General features: G+C 39.3%; 1 protein-coding gene across 1 annotated transcript in view; it reads right to left on the bottom strand.

Moving 5' to 3' along the window:
• The window catches only part of LOC140482363 (low-density lipoprotein receptor-related protein 1-like), a 1,932,271-nt gene that overhangs the window by 368,160 nt on the left and 1,543,886 nt on the right, over positions 1-20,225 (bottom strand). Inside the window, exon 42 of the mRNA XM_072579726.1 lies at positions 12,283-12,472. Within this exon, the coding sequence (XP_072435827.1) occupies positions 12,283-12,472 (190 nt within the window). The remainder of the gene's footprint in view (positions 1-12,282; positions 12,473-20,225) is intronic.

The following is a 20,225-nucleotide window of genomic DNA, read 5'->3' on the forward strand; positions in this document are numbered from 1 at the left end:
AGTGTGTTCAGCTTGGGGAAACAACTTTTCATCTCAATGTGAAACTTCTACAAAGATGTGAATCCATGGGGAGATACAGATTTGTATTTCAGTGCCCTTTTATAAGTGTTAATTTGGATCCATCTGATTTTTTTTTTTACTGACAGTTTCATGAGCTTAGTTTCTTAGTCAGGTGATCACAACAGCCATTTAGGTAAGTATTTTTCTATTGTAATTGTATTTTTAGCCTATGAAAGGCCTCAGGTATTAAAACCAAATAATTGAAGTCAAGTACCAATAGGTTTGCCAGAAATTTCTGTTTTTGTAACAATAGTTTGCCTTTGCCATGATCATTACATAATGATTTCCAGGTTCTTGCCACTCTTTCAATAGAATCATAGTATCATCGTAGTATCCCACAGTGAAGAAACAGACCATTCGACCTAACAATCCAACACCAACCCTCCAAAGAGCATCCCACCCAGACCCATCCCTGTAACCCTGCATTTCCTTTGGCTAATGCACCTAACCTACACATGCCTAAATACTTTGAGCAATTTAGCCTGGCCAAACCACCTAACTCACACATCTTTGGACTGTGGGAGGAAACCGGAGCACTTGACGGAAACCCACACAGACACGGGAAGAATTTGCAAACCCCACAAGTGTCTTCTGAATTCACTACTAGGATGAAACATGATTTTTTCACCACTCTATCATTTTCTCGTGTTTAAGCCATGAGTCAGATCATCATGTGGATGATCCTGACCCTGCTACCTGTCACAATTTGCCATTCAACAGCAATTTGATTCATCAGTTAATGACCCGAGAGTTTGCTTGCCATCTCGATGGTAAGCATGGACACTTAAAGCTAAGAGCCAATGAAAGGACTTTCTACCATTGAAAGACCTTCTGCTTGTGGTTTTAATGAAGAGAGAGAGCAGGCACTTTGATTTTGAGGTGTCCTTTCAGCATCTTTATTAACTATTGGACGACGAACATGATGGAAAACTCTTTAAGCGCTGAATCCAGACTAGGTCAGTATGATGGATGTGCGATTCCTTAAAATGAATATGGATCTGTGGAACTTGCTGTCTACCACTGGAAAGCCACCCCTGCAATTTCAATGGCCTGCAGGCTGATTGAAACATTTCATGTGGCCTCTGATGAACGTGACTTTAATTTGTCCTCTAACTGAATTATTTAGCTATGTGTGGGAAATTCCTTTCCTGCTCCCATATTGGTATCAAAATACAGGTTCTATTTTCTAACTCAGTGTGCTCCCTTATCATTAGTGCATTAGGAGCTTAGAGAGGTCAGGCTATCTTTTTCAGTTTTGCTAATGGTAAATTGCTTGTATTTCATGGGATCTTTCCCCCTTCCACCTCCAGACTGATGAGTTAAAAACCCTCCATAAAATCATACAGCATGGAAACAGATCCTTCGGTCCAACTCGCCCATGCTGACCATATTTCATAAACTGAACTAGTCCCATTCGCTTGCATTTGGGTCCATACCCCTCCAGCTCTTTCCTATCCATACACCTCACCAAATGCCTTTTAAATGTTGTAATTGTACTCACCTCTACCATTTCCTCTGGCCATTTGTTCCATATACGTATGTCCCTCTATGTGAAAAAGTTGCCCCTCATATTCCTTTTAAATTTTTTCCCTCTTACCTTAAGGCCTCTCATTTTGGGCTCCTTTACTCTCAGGAAAAGACCTTGGCTATTCTCCCTATCCATGCCTCTTATGATTTTATAAACCTTTATAAGGTCACCCTTCAGGCTCCGACACTCTAGGGAAAAAAGATCCAGTCTCTCCTATAATGTGGAAACAGGTCATGTTGCCCAACAAGTCCACATTGACTCTCCAAAGAGCATCATCCCATCCAGACCCACCCCATCCCTGTAAACCTGCATCTCCCATTGCTAATCCACCTAACCTACACATCCCTGAACAATATGAGCAATCTAGCATGGCCAATCCACCAACCAGCATGTGTTTGGACTGTGGGAGGAAACTGGATCATCTGGAAGAAATCCATGCAGACACAGGGAGAGTGCAAATTCCACACAGGCATTCACCTTAGATTGGAATTGAACTCAGATCCCTGACACTGTGAGACAGCACTGTTAACCACTGCACCACCATGTCTTCCCTTATAACTCAACATCTTAACAATATCCTTGTAAGTCTTTTCTGCACTGTTTCCAGTTTAACAACATCCTTCTTAGAGCAGGGTGACCAGAACTGTGCGCAGTACTCGAAATGTGGTCTTACCAATATCTTGTACAATCGCAATGTGTTATCCCAACTCAATGAAGGCAAATGTGCTTAATGTACCTGAACCCATTGGTCTGTCTGTTGAAACTGTTCCCTCTATACAGCTCCTTCCTGTCCTAGCTACAAGTAATTCAACGTCCCATGTAATGAAGCAAAAAAAAACAGAAATTGCTTGAGCAATTCAGCAGATCTGGCAGAAACTGTGGAGAGAGAACAGAGTTAATGTTTCGGGTGCAGTGACTCTTCTTCAGAACTCACTCACTGGACCTGGAATTTTAACTCCGCCTTCTCTCCATGGACTGCTGCCAGACCCATAGGGCTTCTAGAGCAATTTCTGTCTTTAGTTTCAGATTTCCAGCATCTGCAATTTCCTATTTTTTTTTCTCCATGAAATGGAGCCATTTTTTTCCACACTGATGTTTAATCACATGTTAAATCTGATTTATTTGCTCCCATGCCAATTTGCATATAGTTTGACATCCTGCTCTTTAAATTAGAGCCTAGAATTTTTTTCTGTTACTACCTCTGTCATTTCTCTTAACATGGATCATGGCTAATTGAATTTTCCTTCTCTCATCCAAATTCCTTTCCGGATATTATTAGGCATCCCTTCCATTGGACTGGTCAGAATGTATGGAGTAAATCCAATGTCCTTACTAAGCAGTCTAGTCTGAGGGATGTTTGTGTTTGAGATAGGGCTGCACTGGTTAGAATTTTATGTTTCTTTACTTAGGAAAGTTATGGTGGATGGGAAGAGAGTGCATAAGATCATGTGGGATAGCAAGGGTGGGGGTTGGAGTATTATGTATTTTGTCAATGGCAGAGTAGAATCTACAGAATGCCTAAAGTAGAAATAGGTCCTTCGACCCTATAAGTCCACACTGACCTTGCGAAGAGTATCCTCCCCCAGACTCATTCTCCTATCTTATGAGTCTGCATTTACCCCTGACTAGTGGACTTAACCTACACATCCCTGAACACGATGGGCAAATTAGCATGGCCAATTCATCGCCAGCCCACTCACCCTAGGACCAATTCATGCACTTGATTGTCCAATTAATACAGGCTTCATAAGACTACACTTGGCAAAGTTTCAAAATGGTGGACTTAGAAAGCTTTCCCCTTGTAAGATATAACTGCATTACTCAGTGTTTCATTACAGATCAGGAACTTTGTGTAACATAGCACAAACAATAACATTATTCAAGTGATATAACTATATTAAATTTTTCCCCTGTAATATGTTTACCCGGTTTCTATTCAGATTTTCATTGGAAAGTAATTAAGTTATCCAATAATTTGATTTGAGTCATTAAAAAATGTTTAAGGGCCAATTGTGCATAGTTACAATGCAAAATAACACATAATTCCAATTTACCAATTTTCAATTAAATTCAGATTTCACAACAAAATGTAAAGTATAGGGATGTACAGCACGGAAAAAAACAATGGCCCAACTCGTCCATGCCAACCAGATATCCCAACCCAAACTAGTCCCACATGCCAGCACCCAGCCCATATCCCTCCAAACCCTTCCTAATCCAGGTGTCTTATAAATGTTGCAATTGTACTAGCCTCCACCACATCCTCTGGCAGCTCATTCCATGCACATACCACCCTCTGCATGAAAAAGTTGCCCCTTAAGTCTCTTTTATATCTTTCCCCTCTCACCCTAAACCTATGCCCTCTAGTTCTGGACTCCCCGTCCCCAGGGAAAAGACTTTGTCTATTTACCCTATCCATGCCCCTCATGATTTTATAAACCTCTATAAGGTCTCCTCTCAGCCTCCGACACTCCAGGGAAAACAGTCCCAGCCCTCTCCCTATTGCTCAAATCCTTCAACCCTGGCAACTTGCTTTTAAATCTTTTCTGAAAGCTTCCAAGTTCCACGACATTCTTCTTATAGGAAGGAGTCCAGAATTGCATGCAATATTACAAAAGTGGCCTAATTAATGTCCTGTGTAGCAGCAACATGACCTCCCAACTCCATTTATTCCTGATGAAGGGCTTTTGCCCGAAACGTCGATTTCGCTGCTCGTTGGATGCTGCCTGAACTGCTGTGCTCTTCCAGCACCACTAATCCAGTATCCTGTATTCAATACTCTTACCAATGCATTTTAATGAAAATGTTTTTGAGATTAGTTGACAGATTAATTGAAATGTCACAATGCTGTAAATTATCTCTCACAGCACAGATCTACATTTAAAAAAAGCAAATTGAATCAAATTAGATCTAATGGTCTATATTAAATAAATAATCAATAAAATACAGTACAGTTCAAGGTTTGGATTTTTCAGTCATAGAGTCACATGACATGGAAACAGTCCCTTTGGCCCACCATGTCTATGTTGATCAACACACATCAAATTGCAAGAATTCCATTTACCTACACTTAGCCCTTAGGTCTCTTTTATATCTTTCCAATTTGCGTAGATAATAGTAAACTGAAGAATGGGAAAAAGAAGAAATTGCTCTTTCACCTTTGAGTCAGAAGGTTATGAATTTAAGCCTCCTTCTCCAGACTGGGCAGAACCTTGGCCCTCATTTGGGAGTGGGAATGAGGCCAACAGACACACAATTGAAGAAAAACTCCAATTAAACGTGCAGGTGGACATAAGTTAAACCAAAGCACTAACTGAAGAAGAAAAGCAGTTTAAGTTCTGTCAATGTTCCTTGTTCAAGATTCCTTTGTCCCTCAGCACTCTTCAGGGATCTACCTTTCATCGTGTATATCACAAGACTTCCCAAAATGCATCATCTCACACTTCTCAGGATTAAATTCCACTGTTGCTCTAATTTACGAGCTGATCAATATCAGGGTGCACATTGTAGCCTGACACCATCCTCCTCACTATCAACTATTTTCTTGTCATCTGCAGACTTATGAATTATATCTTCAAGATTCACATCTAAGTCATTAACATACATAACAACTAGCAAAAGTCCCAACACTGATATTTGATTCTTGTTTGATTCCTATAACTAGAGTTAAAAAAAAACTTTTTCACCCAGAAAATAATTGATAAATGGAGCACTCTGCCAGAGAGGATGGTGGAGGCAGATGCTCTTGCAACATTTAAGAAGCATCTGGATGAGCACTTAAAATGCCAGGATACAGCAGGCTCTGGGCCAAGTGTAGGTAAATGGGATTATTGCAGTTTGATGTTTATTGATCAGTATAGACATGGTGGGCCAAAGGGACTGTTTCTATGTCATTTGACTCAAAACTCCAATCATGGAACTGTACAGTATTTTATTGATTAGTTATTTAAACTAGACCATTAGATCTAATTTGATTCAATACAGGGAGGATGCATCAATAGGATGATAGCAAAATATACAAAAATATTACTTCATTTAGAAAACTGCCCTCTTTTTCCCATATCCAAGAAAAATTGCAACACGATTTTTTGGATCAATGTATAGCTCTGCTTTAGAACTAGGGGCTATCTTTATGCAGACATACAAACATTTTGAATGCTTGTGCTTTGGATTATAAAACATGTTCTTTTCAAGGAAGGATGACAAATAGAAGATGAAGCTCATTACATATGTTTTATCAACATGAAGTAGAATCTATTACAACATGAAAGAGCTACAACAGTGAGCTGAACTGAAGCAGGTTTGTAAACATTACATATGCCCATTTCCTACAGTTTTTAGTTTAGCTTTATGAGTGATACTGTAAATTATCATACATTTCCGACACAGATTTACACCGTAGACTCAATGCCAGAGCAATTAATTCAAGACACAGACATCAGAGAGGAAACAATTCAACTCTGAGCTTATTGAATGCAAATTGGGCTGCAAACAATATTTGAATTTTCAATGCATCATTCCCACAGAATGCAGCTAATTCCTAATTAAAAAGTAGTTCTGCATAGCATCCATATTCCATAAATATAAACCAAAGGAATATAACTTCTGCAGAGGTGTGGAGACAATTAGAAATAATATAATTCTACCTGGGATTGATTGGTTCACTTTACAGAGAACTGTAATGGAAGTGGGAATTCTGATGTGCCATAATAATTCTACAGCTCAACATATCATGAGTACGATCACAATATAAATTATTTGTGAAAGCCACAATTGGATTTTTGTTTAAATTAATACACTAAATGCAAAGTGAACAATAAGAATTAAGACTAGTCCTTATGTTCCAGCTTTAACAATATTAGAAAGTTGCAAAACACTTTACAGCTAATGAATGATTTTACTGGGCATTGTTACTGTTTTAATACAGGAAATAAGCAGCTAATTTGTACAGAGAAAACTCCAAGGGAGTGAAACATGATAATAATCTGATAATCAGTTTTACATTTTGGTGTCTGAGGAATACATTTTGGATAACTGTCCTTTTCTTCAAAGTAGGGTTAAAGATCTTTTGAATTCACTTAAGAGAGCAGGTGCAGTTTTGGTTTAACATCTCGTGAAAAACAGCATTTCCAGCAGCACAGCAATTTATTAATGTTGCTTAGGAGGTCAACCTCCATCTCAGAACAGGTCTTGAACCATAAATTTCTGATTCAAAGACAAGAATGTAGCCAACTGAAACACAGCCTACTCTCAAAAATATTTTGCACCCATTTTACAAATGTTAACCATATTTAAATGTGAACCAGAAATACATAAGTGAACCTATTAATAAGAGTTGCATTTGAGCAACAGAGCAGATAACAAGGAAATATTAATTTGTAAGCAACAAATGGAAAATAGTCTCTCTCATTCAAAACCGCTACCCATTGAAAAATGAACTTCAAACAACATACTTTAACTGAGATCTTTACTTCAATGCTACTGACTAAAACAAAATGAAAGCACAGATAATTTCCACACAAATACAGTTTCTAAAATGGGTTGATGTGCCCAGTCTTTTTTAAACTGGGTTGCTTCATGGCTGAAACAATATGTTTTTAGCATTATATCTGAAAGTTAAGTTTAATATAATGTAATATTCTGAAAATCATACAAGAAAGGAGAAACAAATTACACCTAAATAGCAATATCTTAACTTTGGGACTTTGCAGAATGCTATCACTGTATATATGTTCTCTAAATGAAAGTGGTTTCCGGTCAGGCATGCATTTTATTCTATCTCCTTGTCCCTGGATCGTAAATTATAAGACTATAAGATGTAAGACTATAAGAGAGAGGAGTGGCAGTAAGGCCATTTGGCCCATCGAGTCCACTCCGCCATTTAATCATGGCTGATGGGCGTTTCAACTCCACTTACTTGCACTCTCCCCGTAGTCATAAATTCCTCGCAAGATCAAGAATTTATCAATCTCTGCCTTGAAGACATTTAACGTCCCGGCCTCCACTGCATTCCATGGCAATGAATTCCACAGGCCCACCACTCTCTGGCTGAAGAAATGTCTCCTCATTTCCATTCTAAATTGACCACCTCTAATTCTAAGGCTGTGCTCACGGGTCCTAGTCTCCCCGCCTAATGGAAACACCTTCCCAGCGTCCACCCTTTCTTAGCCATGCATTATCTTGTAAGCTTCTACTAGAGCTCCCCTCAACTTTCTAAACTCGAATGAATATGATCCCTAGATCCTGAGCTGTTCATTGTATGTTAGGCCTACCATTCCAGGGATCATCTGTCTGAATCTCCGCTGGACACCCTCCAGTGTCAGTATGTCCTTCCTGAAGTGTGGGGACCAAAACTGGACACAGTATTCTAAATGGGGCCTAACTAGAGCTTTATAAAATCTCAGAAGCACATCGCTGCTTTTATATTCCAACCCTCTTGAGATAAATGACATCATTACATTTGCATCCTTAATCATAGACTCAACCTGCAAAGTTAACCTTTAGAGAATCTTGGACTAGCACTCCCAGATCCCTTTGTACTTTGGCTTTATGAATTTTCTCACCTTTTAGAAAATAGTCCATGCCTATATTCTTTTTTTCAAAGTACAATACCTCGCGATTGCCTTCATTGAATTTTATCAGCCATTTCCTGGACCACTCTCCTAAACTGTCTAAATCCTTCTGCAACCTCCCCACCTCCTCAGTACTACCTGCCAGTCCATCTAACTTCGTATCATCAGTGAACTTCACCAGAATGCCCCAATCCCTTCATCCTGCTGCCCCAAAACTAAACCCTGTGGGACACCACTTGTCATCTTTGTGAGAAGATTTGTAGCTCGGGTGCTCGTTGTTGTGGTTCTGTTCGCCGAGCTGGGGATTTGTGTTGCAGACGATTCATCCCCTGTCTAGGTGACATCCTCAGTGCTTGGGAGCCTCCTGTGAAGCGCTTCTGTGATCTTTCCTCCGGCATTTGTAGTGGTTTGAATCTGCCGCTTCCGGTTGTCAGTTCCAGCTGTCCATTGCAGTGGTCGGTATATTGAGTCCAGATCGATGTGCTTATTGATTGAATCTGTGGATGAGTGCCATGCCTCTAGGAATTCCCTGGCTGTTCTCTGTTTGGCTTGTCCTATAATAGTAGTGTTGTCCCAGTCGAATTCATGTTGCTTGGTCATCTGCATGTGTGGATGCTGGTCGTGTCGTTTTGTAGATAGTTGGTGTTCATGGATGCAGATCGTCAGCTGTCTTCCTGTTTGTCCTATGTAGTGTTTTGAACAGTCCTTGCATGGAATTTTGTACACTACATTGGTTTTGCTCATGCTGGGTATCGGGTCCTTCGTTCTGGTGAGTTGTTGTCTGAGAGTGGCTGTTGGTTTGTGTGCTGTTATGAATCCTAGTGGTCGCAGTAGTTGGCTGTCAGTTTGGAAATGCTCTTGATGTATGGTAGTGTGGCTAGTCCTTTGGGTTGTGGCATGTCCTCGTTCCATTGTCTTTCCCTTAGGCATCTGTTGATGAAATTGCGGGGGTACCCGTTTTTGGCAAATACATTGTATAGGTGTTCTTCTTCGTCTTTTTGCAGTTCTGGTGTACTGCAGTGTGTTGTGGCTCTTTTGAATAGTGTCTTGATGCAACTTCTTTTGTGTGTGTTGAGGTGGTTGCTTTCGTAGTTTAGGACTTGGTCTGTGTGTGTACCTTTCCTGGATACCTTTGTGGTGAAATCTCCGTTCGATGTTCTCTGTACCGTCACGTCTAGGAATGGGAGTCGGTTGTCCTTTTCTTCCTCTCTAGTGAATCGGATTCCTGTGAGTGTTGCATTGATGATCCACTGTGTGTTCTCTATTTCTGTGTTTTTAATTATTACAAAGGTGTCATCCACATATCTGACCCAGAGTTTTGGTTGAATTTCTGGTAAGACTGTTTGTTCTAATCTTTGCATTACCGCTTCTGCTATGAGTCCAGAGATGGGTGCGCCCATGTGTGTGCCGTTGATTTGTTCATATATTTGGTTGTTGAATGTGAAGTGTGTTGTGAGGCACAAGTCCAGTAGTTTGAGTATGCCGTCTTTGTTGATAGGTTCACTGTCCTGTTGTCTGTTCTGTATGTCCAGCAGGTTGGCTATTGGTTCTCTGGCTAGTGTTTTGTCGATAGAGGTGAACAGTGCCGTTACATCGAATGAGACAATGGTTTCTTCCTTGTCTATGTGTATATTTCTGATGATGTCCAAGAATTCCTGTGTTGACTGTATAGAGTGCCTGGATCCGCTGATCAGGTGTTTCAGTTTCTGCTGTAGTTCCTTAGCCAGTTTGTGTGATGGTGTCCCTGGTATTGATACTATGGGTCTGAGTGGGATGTCTGGTTTGTGCACTTTAGGTAGTCCATGGAATCTGGTGGTGTTGTTGCTTTCAGGTTTCATTCTTTGTAGGTCAAACCTGGTTATCTGTCCATTTTTTTTGTAGGTTCCTCAATGTGTTCTTTATCCTATTGTCGACTGGGACAACACTACTATTATAGGACAAGCTAAACAGAGAACAGCCAGGGAATTCCTAGAGGCATGGCACTCATCCACAGATTCAATCAATAAGCACATCGATCTGGACCCAATATACCAACCACTGCAATGGACAGCTGGAACTGACAACCGGAAGCGGCAGATTCAAACCACTACAAATGCCGGAGGAAAGATCACAGAAGCACTTCATAGGAGGCTCCCAAGCACTGAGGATGTCACCTAGAGAGGGGATGAAACATCTGCAACACTAATTCCCAGCTCGGCGAACAGAACCACAGCAACACTACTTGTCACTGGGCTGCCATTCTCATAAAGAACCTTTTATCCCAACTCTCTGCATTCTGTCTGACAGCCAATCTTTAATCCATGCCATTAGCTCACTTCAAACACTATAAGCCCTCACCTTACCTAGCAGCCTCACATGAGGCACCTTATCAAAGGTCTTTTGGAAGTCTAGATAGGTAATATCTACTGGGTTTTCCTGGTCTAACCTATTTGTTACCTCTTCAAAGAATTCATGACCTCCCCTTACTAAATCTATGCTGACTTGTTCTAATCCAACCCTGCACTTCCAAGAATTTAAAAATCTCATCCTTAATGATGCATTCTAGAATTTTACCAACAACTGAGGTTATAATCAGCCTATACTTTTCCATCTTTTGTCTTGATCCTTTCTTGAACAAGGGGCTTTCAACAGTGATTTTCTAATCATCTGGGACTTTCCCTGCCTCCAATAACTTTTGAAAGATCATAAACAATGCCTCCGCTATTTCCTCAGCCGCCTCCCTCAGAACTCTAGGATGTAGCCCATCGGGGCTAGGAGATTTATCAATTTTTAGACCTTCCAGCTTTTCTCGCACTTTCTCTTTTGTAATGGCTACCATAATCAACTGTGCCCCCTGACTCTCCTTAATTGTTGGGTTATTACTTATGTCTTCCATTGTGAAGACTGATGCAAAGTACTTATTAAGTTCTTCAGCTATTTCCTCATCTCCCATCACTAGCCTTCCAGCATCAATTTGGAGCGGCCCAATGTCTACCTTTGCCTCTCATTTGTTTCTTATGTTTTGAAAGAAACCTCTGTATCCAAGTCTAAAAAGTGGACAATATATCCTAGAGGGCATAACCACATTTTTCCTTGACAGTGTAGTGAAGACTGCCTTTGCTTGATTTCGGAAGCATTTACCAAACTTTAATTATTTTCAATTGAACTCATTACGGGTGAATTTTAGCTTACTTTTTTTTCAAGATTGAAACTAAAGATTTAATAGCATGAAGAAACCAACTCTGTAATCTTACCAACTGGGGACACCCCAAATTTTGAAATGTACTGTGCCATCAAGGTGATAGAGTTGAAATAAAAGTTTTTATGAGCTTTGTGAGAATGTAATTTGTTAAAGTTTCAATTTGTAATTAAAGAGGGGTGAAATACATGTACAATTCCTCAGCTCTGAATTTTAGCCAATTAATTTGTAGGAACCATGAAATGGAAACAAACTGCTTTGTCACAGACAGAGTTCAATTTTTGTGTACATCCAGTCTCAAGTTCAAGAATATCATTCAAAAGAATTGAGAACAGATTAATTTCTTGCTTTCTTGTTGAAGAATAGGGCTGGCACAGTGGCTCAGTAGTTAACACTGTTCTCTCACAGCACTAGGGACCCGGGTGTGAATTCACCCTCGGGCAACTGTCAGTGTGAAGTTTGTACATTTTTCTTGTATCTGCATGCATTTCCTCCCGGTGCTCCGATTTCCTCCCACAGTCCAATATGTGCAGGTTAAATGGATTTGGCCATGCTAAGTTGCCCATAGAGTTTATGGATGTGCAGGCTAGCTGAATGAGCATAGGAAAATGCAGGGTTACGGGAATAAGGTGAGAGGATGGGGTTGGGTGGGATGTTCTTCGGAAGTTTGGGATAGACTCAATGGTCTGAATGGCTTGCTTCTGCAGTGGTAGGCATTCTATGATTCTATGAATGACACACAAATTTAACTATATAGTAAAAATTTTAATTTCTAAATACCATGAAGTGAAAATACACAAAGCAACAATGATAAAATATATTTTTTTAAAATTGTCCACTCTTTACGCAAGTACTAGACAATGAGAAAATAGTATTGTATCAAAATGGCAATTACATATTATGGATCTAATGAACTTTAAAAAAATGGCAAAAAAGCTTCTTACTTGTGGCACTCATCCAATGCAAGTACATGAGGATGGTCGTTAGGAGACATTGCAACAATGATATCTTGGTTGAAAGCTCCAAACCTGCTTTGGTCAATAGTGTGTCTTGTAATAGTTGAGGTTGTAGAACTTGTCCAGTAAAGTGTATCCCAGGCTTTGTGATATGCCAAACCCTCAACTGAGCCTACATCTGTTGAATTTAAAATCAACATGTCAATCACAGTTTACATGTTCCTGCATGTTTACACATGAAAACTAATAGGAAGGAAGTGTGAAGTTGTGCAAGTTTTGCATGATGGGATACAGACTTGTGCAGATCCGAACATCCATAGTATTAACTCAGAAAGTCAAGAAAAAGCCATCAAATTTTGTAACATGTAATGATCTTAACTGACAAACACTGGACCACCCTGTGGAAGGCCAATATGTTCTTATTCAGTAGCAATGGAGTACCATTTGCCATTTAAAGAAATACTCAATGTTTGAATAAAACTGTTTGGTATTTCCTTGCTTGCAGGACACAAGAAGGTGTTTTGCTTGAGGCCCAACAAGCTCACCTGTAACCAACCTCTGAAATTTTCATCCTGACATTCCTTACAATTACTGGTCCCTCAATGCCTTTGTGATTAGCATTTTCTTACCTCAGACCAAAAGATAAGGCAATTTGGCCTGTAGATACTGTGTGCTGGGAGTGGTTCTCTGCTTGCAACCCTCTTAAACTGATGTAGTTTCAGGGGCGGAAAATGGCTACCGTACAAAATTTTAAAAATAAGTAAGAGTTGTAGGCATTTATACATGGAAGAATGAAGTAATTTGGTAGCTCTCCTCATTAACTAGACAGTACAAATCCCTATAGTCCAGGGAGCTGCATTTGATGGCCACCTACTTTAGTTGAGAATTGATAATTTGGGATACTAATAAATCATAGCTTTCCCAGTGACACCCATATTTTGGAAACCAAAAATGGGAAATGCTACTTCAAGAACTCTGCGACACTAATCACATGAGTATTAGCATGAGTTAGGACATCCATAAGCTGGAGTTAAAATGCAATGAGAGTGGGTTTGAAATCTTTGGAACTTGATTTTAAGTTTGAACTTAACTTGTCAATGTTGGTTGACAAATGTGAAACCAATAATAGATTAGTTAAAATGATACGGGTGTGAATGTTGCAGGAAAAAAAGCACTTGGCATGACTTTTACCTCTCACCTGCATTAACCCTGCTGTTAAAAGGATTAAAATCTACCTTATTCTTATATACTCTCATAGGATATCAACAATCAGCACCTTATGAAAGCCACAGGGCACAAGAAAGGGAAATAGTAACTGTTCAATGAACACGACCATAATACTAATAAGTGATCACATCACAAAACTTTCATACTAAAGTAGTTGAGAAAATATAAAGAATTAAAAAAATTATGGCAACATGTAATAATCATTGCACAATCTACTTGAGAAATGGGTCTTAATATAGCAGGATTGCTAAATTTCTCAACAAGGGTGAAATTTAATGTCATGTCTAAAAGTACTTACATCACAATTTTGCAATCTAAGTTAATGGAATCAGTGAAATCGACAATGTCTTTAAGTGTTATATGGAATTTGACATCCTCTGTATTGCACTGAATGAAAAGATGGTTTTCTGTTGTCATATGCAGAGTCATTAAATATCTCAGGGATTGGTTAAAAATTGTAGTTTGACCTTAATTTTGGCTGAAGATAGCCCCAAGTGATCTTCCTCGAGCCTTGTCAAGCCATCTCCAGAGTCAAACTAATGGAAAATATATGAGAATAGCCTTGAGCACTGAATGATCCAGTCAGAACCTGTGTTTTACATTTAGTTAGCTCTTCACCTGCAGAATTGTGTCAGTTAAAAACCAGCACACACATGGTGCATATCACATTGTCTCAACGTTAACCTTTTAACATGTACTGTTCTTGTTAGATAGAGGGATTGAAAATGAGCCTCTTATGTCTGTTACAACTCATTGTAGTAACACATCATAATGCACACCTGCTATTCCCAGAATCACACCAAATGTTACAGATTTTTAAAAATACACTCAATATCCCAGATGTAGGTTTGTTCATTTCCAGACGTTTCGTTACCTTACTCGGTAACATCTTCAGTGGGCCTCATGCGAAGTAATACTGAAAATTCCTGCTTTCTATTTATATGTTAGGGTTTCTTTGGGTTGGTAATGTCATTTCTTGTGGTGATGTTATTTCCTGTAGTGAAGTCACTTCCTGTTCCTTTTCTCAAGGGGTGGTAGATGGGGTCTAACTCGAGGTGTTTGTTAATAGAGTTCTGGTTGGAGTGACATGCTTCTAGGAATTCTCGTGCGTGTCTTTGTTTGGCTTGTCCTAGGATGGATGTGTAGTCCCAGTCAAAGTGGTGCCCTTCCTCATCCATATGTGAGGATACTAGTGAGAGAGGGTCATATCTTTTTGTGGCTCGTTGGTGTTCATGTATTCAGGTGGCTAGTTTTCTGCGTGTTTGACCAATGTAGCGTTTGTTACAGTCCTTGCACAGTATTTTGTAAATGAAGTTATTTTTGCACATTGTCTGTGTAGGGTCTTCCAAGTTCATAGTGTGTTGGTGGGTTTGTGGGCTACCATGATGACGAGGGGTCTGAGTAGTCTGGCAGTCATTTCTGAGATGTCTTTGATGTAGGGGAGAGTGGTGAGGGTTTCTGGACGTGTTTTGTCTGCTTGTTTGGGTTTGTTGCTGAGAAATCGGCGGACTGTGTTCATTGGAGTTCTCAAAACTCACTAATTCAATATCCCAATTTCGCTGACTTTCAGTCCAAGGTTGGTAGAAGACATGGACCAGGTTTCTAAGAACAGTAATTCTTATTTATTACAAGTAATTAAACTATAGCTACAGATAAATATTGGCATATAACACTACTAGCTTAAAGTCCCCTTCTCAACTTTATGAACTTCCCCTTACAAGCATGCATGCACAGTGGCAAGCAAGAAGGGAAAATAGATTATTGGCAGATGTAGAAATACTGGGTCAGTTCAGCAGACTTTGCTTCTTGGTTTTCTTCAGCTGGTCAGACTCTATGTTGTTCAAATTTTTTTCTCTCTCTGGATGCTTCAATTGGTTTGTAAGTGATACAGAATGGTGATTCACCTGAAAAATATCACTAATTCAATTCTAAAGTCACAACTTGTAGAACTGCTGCAGGAAAGATAGATGATTTTCTTCAGGTATAAACTGAGTTTTTGAATGCAGAGAAGAGGCACCTGCTGGGGTGGGAGAAAGTCTGCATATTTATTTTCCCATATCCCTCTCTCTCTCTCTCTCTGCCTCTCTCTTTCTCACACTCACTCTCTGGTTCTGTAACAAGTTTCCACATCCAAGATGCTCATCTACCTAAGAACCCATGGTAGAGTTCTTGGGAAGCAAAAAGTATCTGTTATTGATATCTGTTACTTGTCCTCAGATTAACCAACTTCTTGTTGACAACAAGAGTTGCAACAATGCACAGTCTTTGTTCCAGATTGTCTATAATATAATATTCAATTATTGCTTATTAAAACAGTCATTTGCAATCATTGCAATGATAGATAACATAGTACTTGGTTTAAAAACTGTAACCACTTGTTCAAACACTAATTATAAAACAGTTCTTTCTCATTTCTACCTCCTGTTTATAAAACCACAAGAAGATTAAAAAAAGATGTGATCCTTACATTAAGGGCATACACAGATACCACAAGAGTTAAAGTGTCAGTTGTTGACATTAGTTGCACATTAATGGTGTCAGTGCAGTTAACATATTGCATATTTTCTGGTAATAGCAGTTTTCAGATCACTGCTGAACTAATCACAGAAATCAGTTCCTCAGCCAGTCAAAATATGTAATGAATTTTTAGAAGTCATTCTTTCCTCTCTGTTCAATATTGAAAGGCAAGTGTAATGAGATATATTTTACTACAAAGCTTTGCTGAGCATAACCTATGGGCAGAACTTTTCAGATAGCAGGCTGGTCTTCCCTGTCGATTACAATATTCCTACAATCATTAAATACATTGAAGAGAGAGGCTGGAAAATAGACTTCTGTCATTGAGAAATCGATAGGGTCCATTATTCAGGAGGTTCTCAACTGCCTTCTGAAATGGCCTAGCAAGCCAATTAGTTCAACAGCAGCTAGGGATGGGTAATAATGCTGACTAGCCAGCGATACCCATATCCCATGACCAATTTTTTAAAAAACTAATAACAAGGCACTTGGGAAGTTAAAATGTAATCCATCAGAATAGTATGGTTTGATGAAGGGCAGATTTTGTTTAACTAATTTGCTAGAGTTCTTTGAAGATGTAATTTACAAAGTGGATAATGTGTAGACACAATATTGCTGGACTTCAGAAGGCATTCGATAAGGTGCCACACAATAAATTAATACACAAGATAAGATCATATGTGATTAGCAGTAATATATTAACTTGGAGAGAAGTTTGGCTAACCAGTAGAAACTAGACAATCAGGACAAACGGATCTTTTTCTGATTGGCAGTGCCACAACTACTAACAATCTAAATTGAGGACTTGGATGCAGGGATAAAAGATATTATAGCCAAATTTGCAGATAGCTCTAAAATGGGTGAGAATGTAAATTGCAATGACTATAATAAAAAAACTTAAAAGTGGACATGAACAAATTAGGTAAATTGACCAATATTTGGATACTGAGCCTTAACATGGATCAGCATGTGGTTATTCATTTTGATAGTCAAATAAAAAGGTAATTTAGTGGAGAGAAACTTCAGATTGCTTCTGTGCAGAGGGATCTGGGTGGTCTCATGTATGAATCACAGAAAATTAGTACACAGGCACAGCAGGTAACAAGGAAAGCAAATGGAATTTTGGGGGGTTTGGCAAAAAGGAATAGAGTATTAGACTAGGGAAGTGTTGCTGCAACTGTACAAGCTATAAATGAGACCACATCAGATGTATTGCATACAATCCTGGTCTCCTTAATTAAGGAGGGATGTAGTTATTTTGGAAGAAGTTCAATAAGATACACTAGATTGATTCCAGAGATATGACATTTATCTTATGAAGATATGTCTATACCTATGCTTTCTCAAGTTTGGAAGAATGAGAGGAGATGTAATTGACATGTATAAGATACTAAAGGGGATTGAGAAAGTAAATGTGGACTGCATGTTTCCACTTGAAGGGCAATCTACAAAGACAGACCATAGTTTTAGGATGAAAGGTAACAGGCTGAAAACATAAATGAGAAGGAATCACTTTTCACAAGGGGTTGTGAATCGATTAAAGTTGTTGTCCGTGAGTGTGGTAGGAGCTGGGACACTGAGTAAATTTAAGGAGGAGATAGCATGTATTGAATGGCAGAGCAGACTTGATGGACTGAATTGTTTATTCCTGATCCAGTTCGTATGTTTTGTACTCCATTCAGGAGAAGGTCTCATCTTAGAGAGCTGTCAGGCAATCTGATTTGCAGTCAGTGCTTTATTTTATGCTTTAAACCAATTCTGCTACCTGCACAATGACACACCAGTCTGAATATCTCTGGCTGTGCACTATACTGTATATTTCCATAATTCTCCTTATCTCTATGTAAAGCTCTTTAGTTCCATAACTACAGTCAAACCCCTTTATTTTGATCTGTTCAGAGTAGTTTATCAAAAGCAGCCCTCTAGTACAATGTCTCAGATCTCTCTCTCTTCCATGTTCATTCCAGATGGCTATCTTCTCTCTTAGTCATGTCAGAGTCACATGAACAACTCCCTTATGATGATTTACAGGAATCTTATTATATCACAGCAGCCCTGTAATTTTAGCAGTATCTGTAGCTGCAGTGGTCAGATTGCGATAACAAGCAGTCCCCAGATTAGTGTTTATGACAATGGAATTCAGCAGGAGATAAATGCTGGGTTTGCCCACTGGGAAGATGAAACTATAGCTAAAGTTGGGATGGGGGCGAGGTAACTTGTGTGGGGAGCAGGGGTATTGAGGAGAGTCTGATGTATAGCATGGAAACAGACTCTTCAGACCAACTCATCCATACCAACCAGATATCCCAACCTAATCTAGTCCCATTTGCCAGTACTTGGCCCATATCCCTCTGAGTCCTTCCTATTCATATACCCATTCAGATGCCATTTAAATGCTGTAATTGTATTAGCCTCCACCACTTCCTTGGGCAGCTCATTCTATACACGCACCATCCTCTGCATGAAAAAGTTGCCCGTTAAGTCTCTTTTATACCTTTCCCCTCTCACCCTAAACCTATGCCCTCTAGTTCTGGACTCCTCCACTCCAAAGAAAAGACTTTGTCTATTTATCCTATTCATGCCCCTCATGATTTTATAGACCTCTATGAGGTCACTTCTCAGCCTTTGACTCTCCAGGGAAAACAGCCCCAGCCTATTCAGCCTCTCCTTCTAGCTCAAATCCTCCTACCCTGGCAACATCCTTGTAAATTTTTTTTCTACCCATTTAAGTTTCACAACATCCTACTGATAGGAAGAAGACCAGAATTGCAATATTCCAAAAGTGGCCTAACCAACTTTCTGTACAGTCGTAACATGACCTCCCAACTCCTACACTCAATGCTCTGACTAATAAAGGTAAGCATACCAAACACCTTCTTCACTATCCTACCTTCCTGCAACTCTACTTTCAAGGATCTTAGAAGCTGCACTCTAAGGTCTCTTTGTTCAGCTCCCTAGGACTTTACCATTAAGTGTTTAAGTCCTGTTAAGATTTGCTTTCCTAAAATGCAGCACCTTGTATTTATCTAACTTAAATGAGGTCTTGACGGAAAAGTCTTCGAGAAAAGTAGACGTTGATGGAGCAAATGGCCTGATTTTGTTTATACCCATCTACAGTTCTATCAACCTCATAATGTTCCTGTAGCAGTAACTTCAACAGCACTCCCAGTCACCGACATAATGATAGAATATGGCTCCAAGAATATCATGTGCATTCTCAGTGTATTTCGTAGAGAAAATTGCATACCTGCCATTTCTGACTGGTGGGAGCTTTATGAGAGAAATGTTGACTATTAGATGCCTGCTATGCAAAAACTTTAAAGTGTCTGTATTCTTTTTCTGTTGCTGTTAAGTTATTACCGATTTTTCTTTGGAAGTGACAGAAGCTATGGTCTGAAGCCATTTGATTTTGGCTGAAAGCACTAGCTGAAATGGGTAAATATTGCCTTATGAACATTCATTCAGTGTGCATGTGGGACATTTAGATGTTTACAATTCACAGGTGACTTATCACAGCACAGCTTTACGAAAGTTCACACATACTTTGTTGTTTGTCAAATTTTGCACACACTGGCAAAATATTGCAACACTCCAGCCAACTTGTTAAAAGTTAACAAAAACAGACAGATGGAGAAGACAGACATCCATAGGATGTAAACGGACCAAATCACATATCACCAGGGATGCAGTGCTGTCATCCATGATTGTTTTTTATAGTGAAGTTAGGGGACCATTATCACAACCTTGCATATTGTGCACTGTAACAAGGCTGATGCCTTTTTGTTGTATCACTTGAGGGAATAAGAAGCTAGCTCTGAATAAGTCACCTTGAAACTAGTACAGGGGATGCTCACATTCAATGGTTACAAAGAAAGGTGATTTTAACATTTTGAAAATAGGGAAAATAACTAAATCCAATTCAAAATAAAATGTTTATTAGAAGCATCGCAAAACATTTTTTCAAATGTGTTTATATTACACATTTTAAAGAAAGAACCCAAGAAGTATTCACTCAGTTACTGAACTTCCATCTAATGTACATTTTAAGAGGAGTTGATAGACTGTTGACACAAACTAACACTGAATAGTCACTGAAGTGATATGGTTAAATGCAAAATGGCAAGAACTCCCATCTTCAAGCATCTCGTCATCCTTTATCACTTGAACACACAGATACAAAAAGCAAT

Source organism: Chiloscyllium punctatum, chromosome 10, assembly GCF_047496795.1.
Source record: "Chiloscyllium punctatum isolate Juve2018m chromosome 10, sChiPun1.3, whole genome shotgun sequence".
Lineage (NCBI taxonomy): Eukaryota > Metazoa > Chordata > Chondrichthyes > Orectolobiformes > Hemiscylliidae > Chiloscyllium > Chiloscyllium punctatum.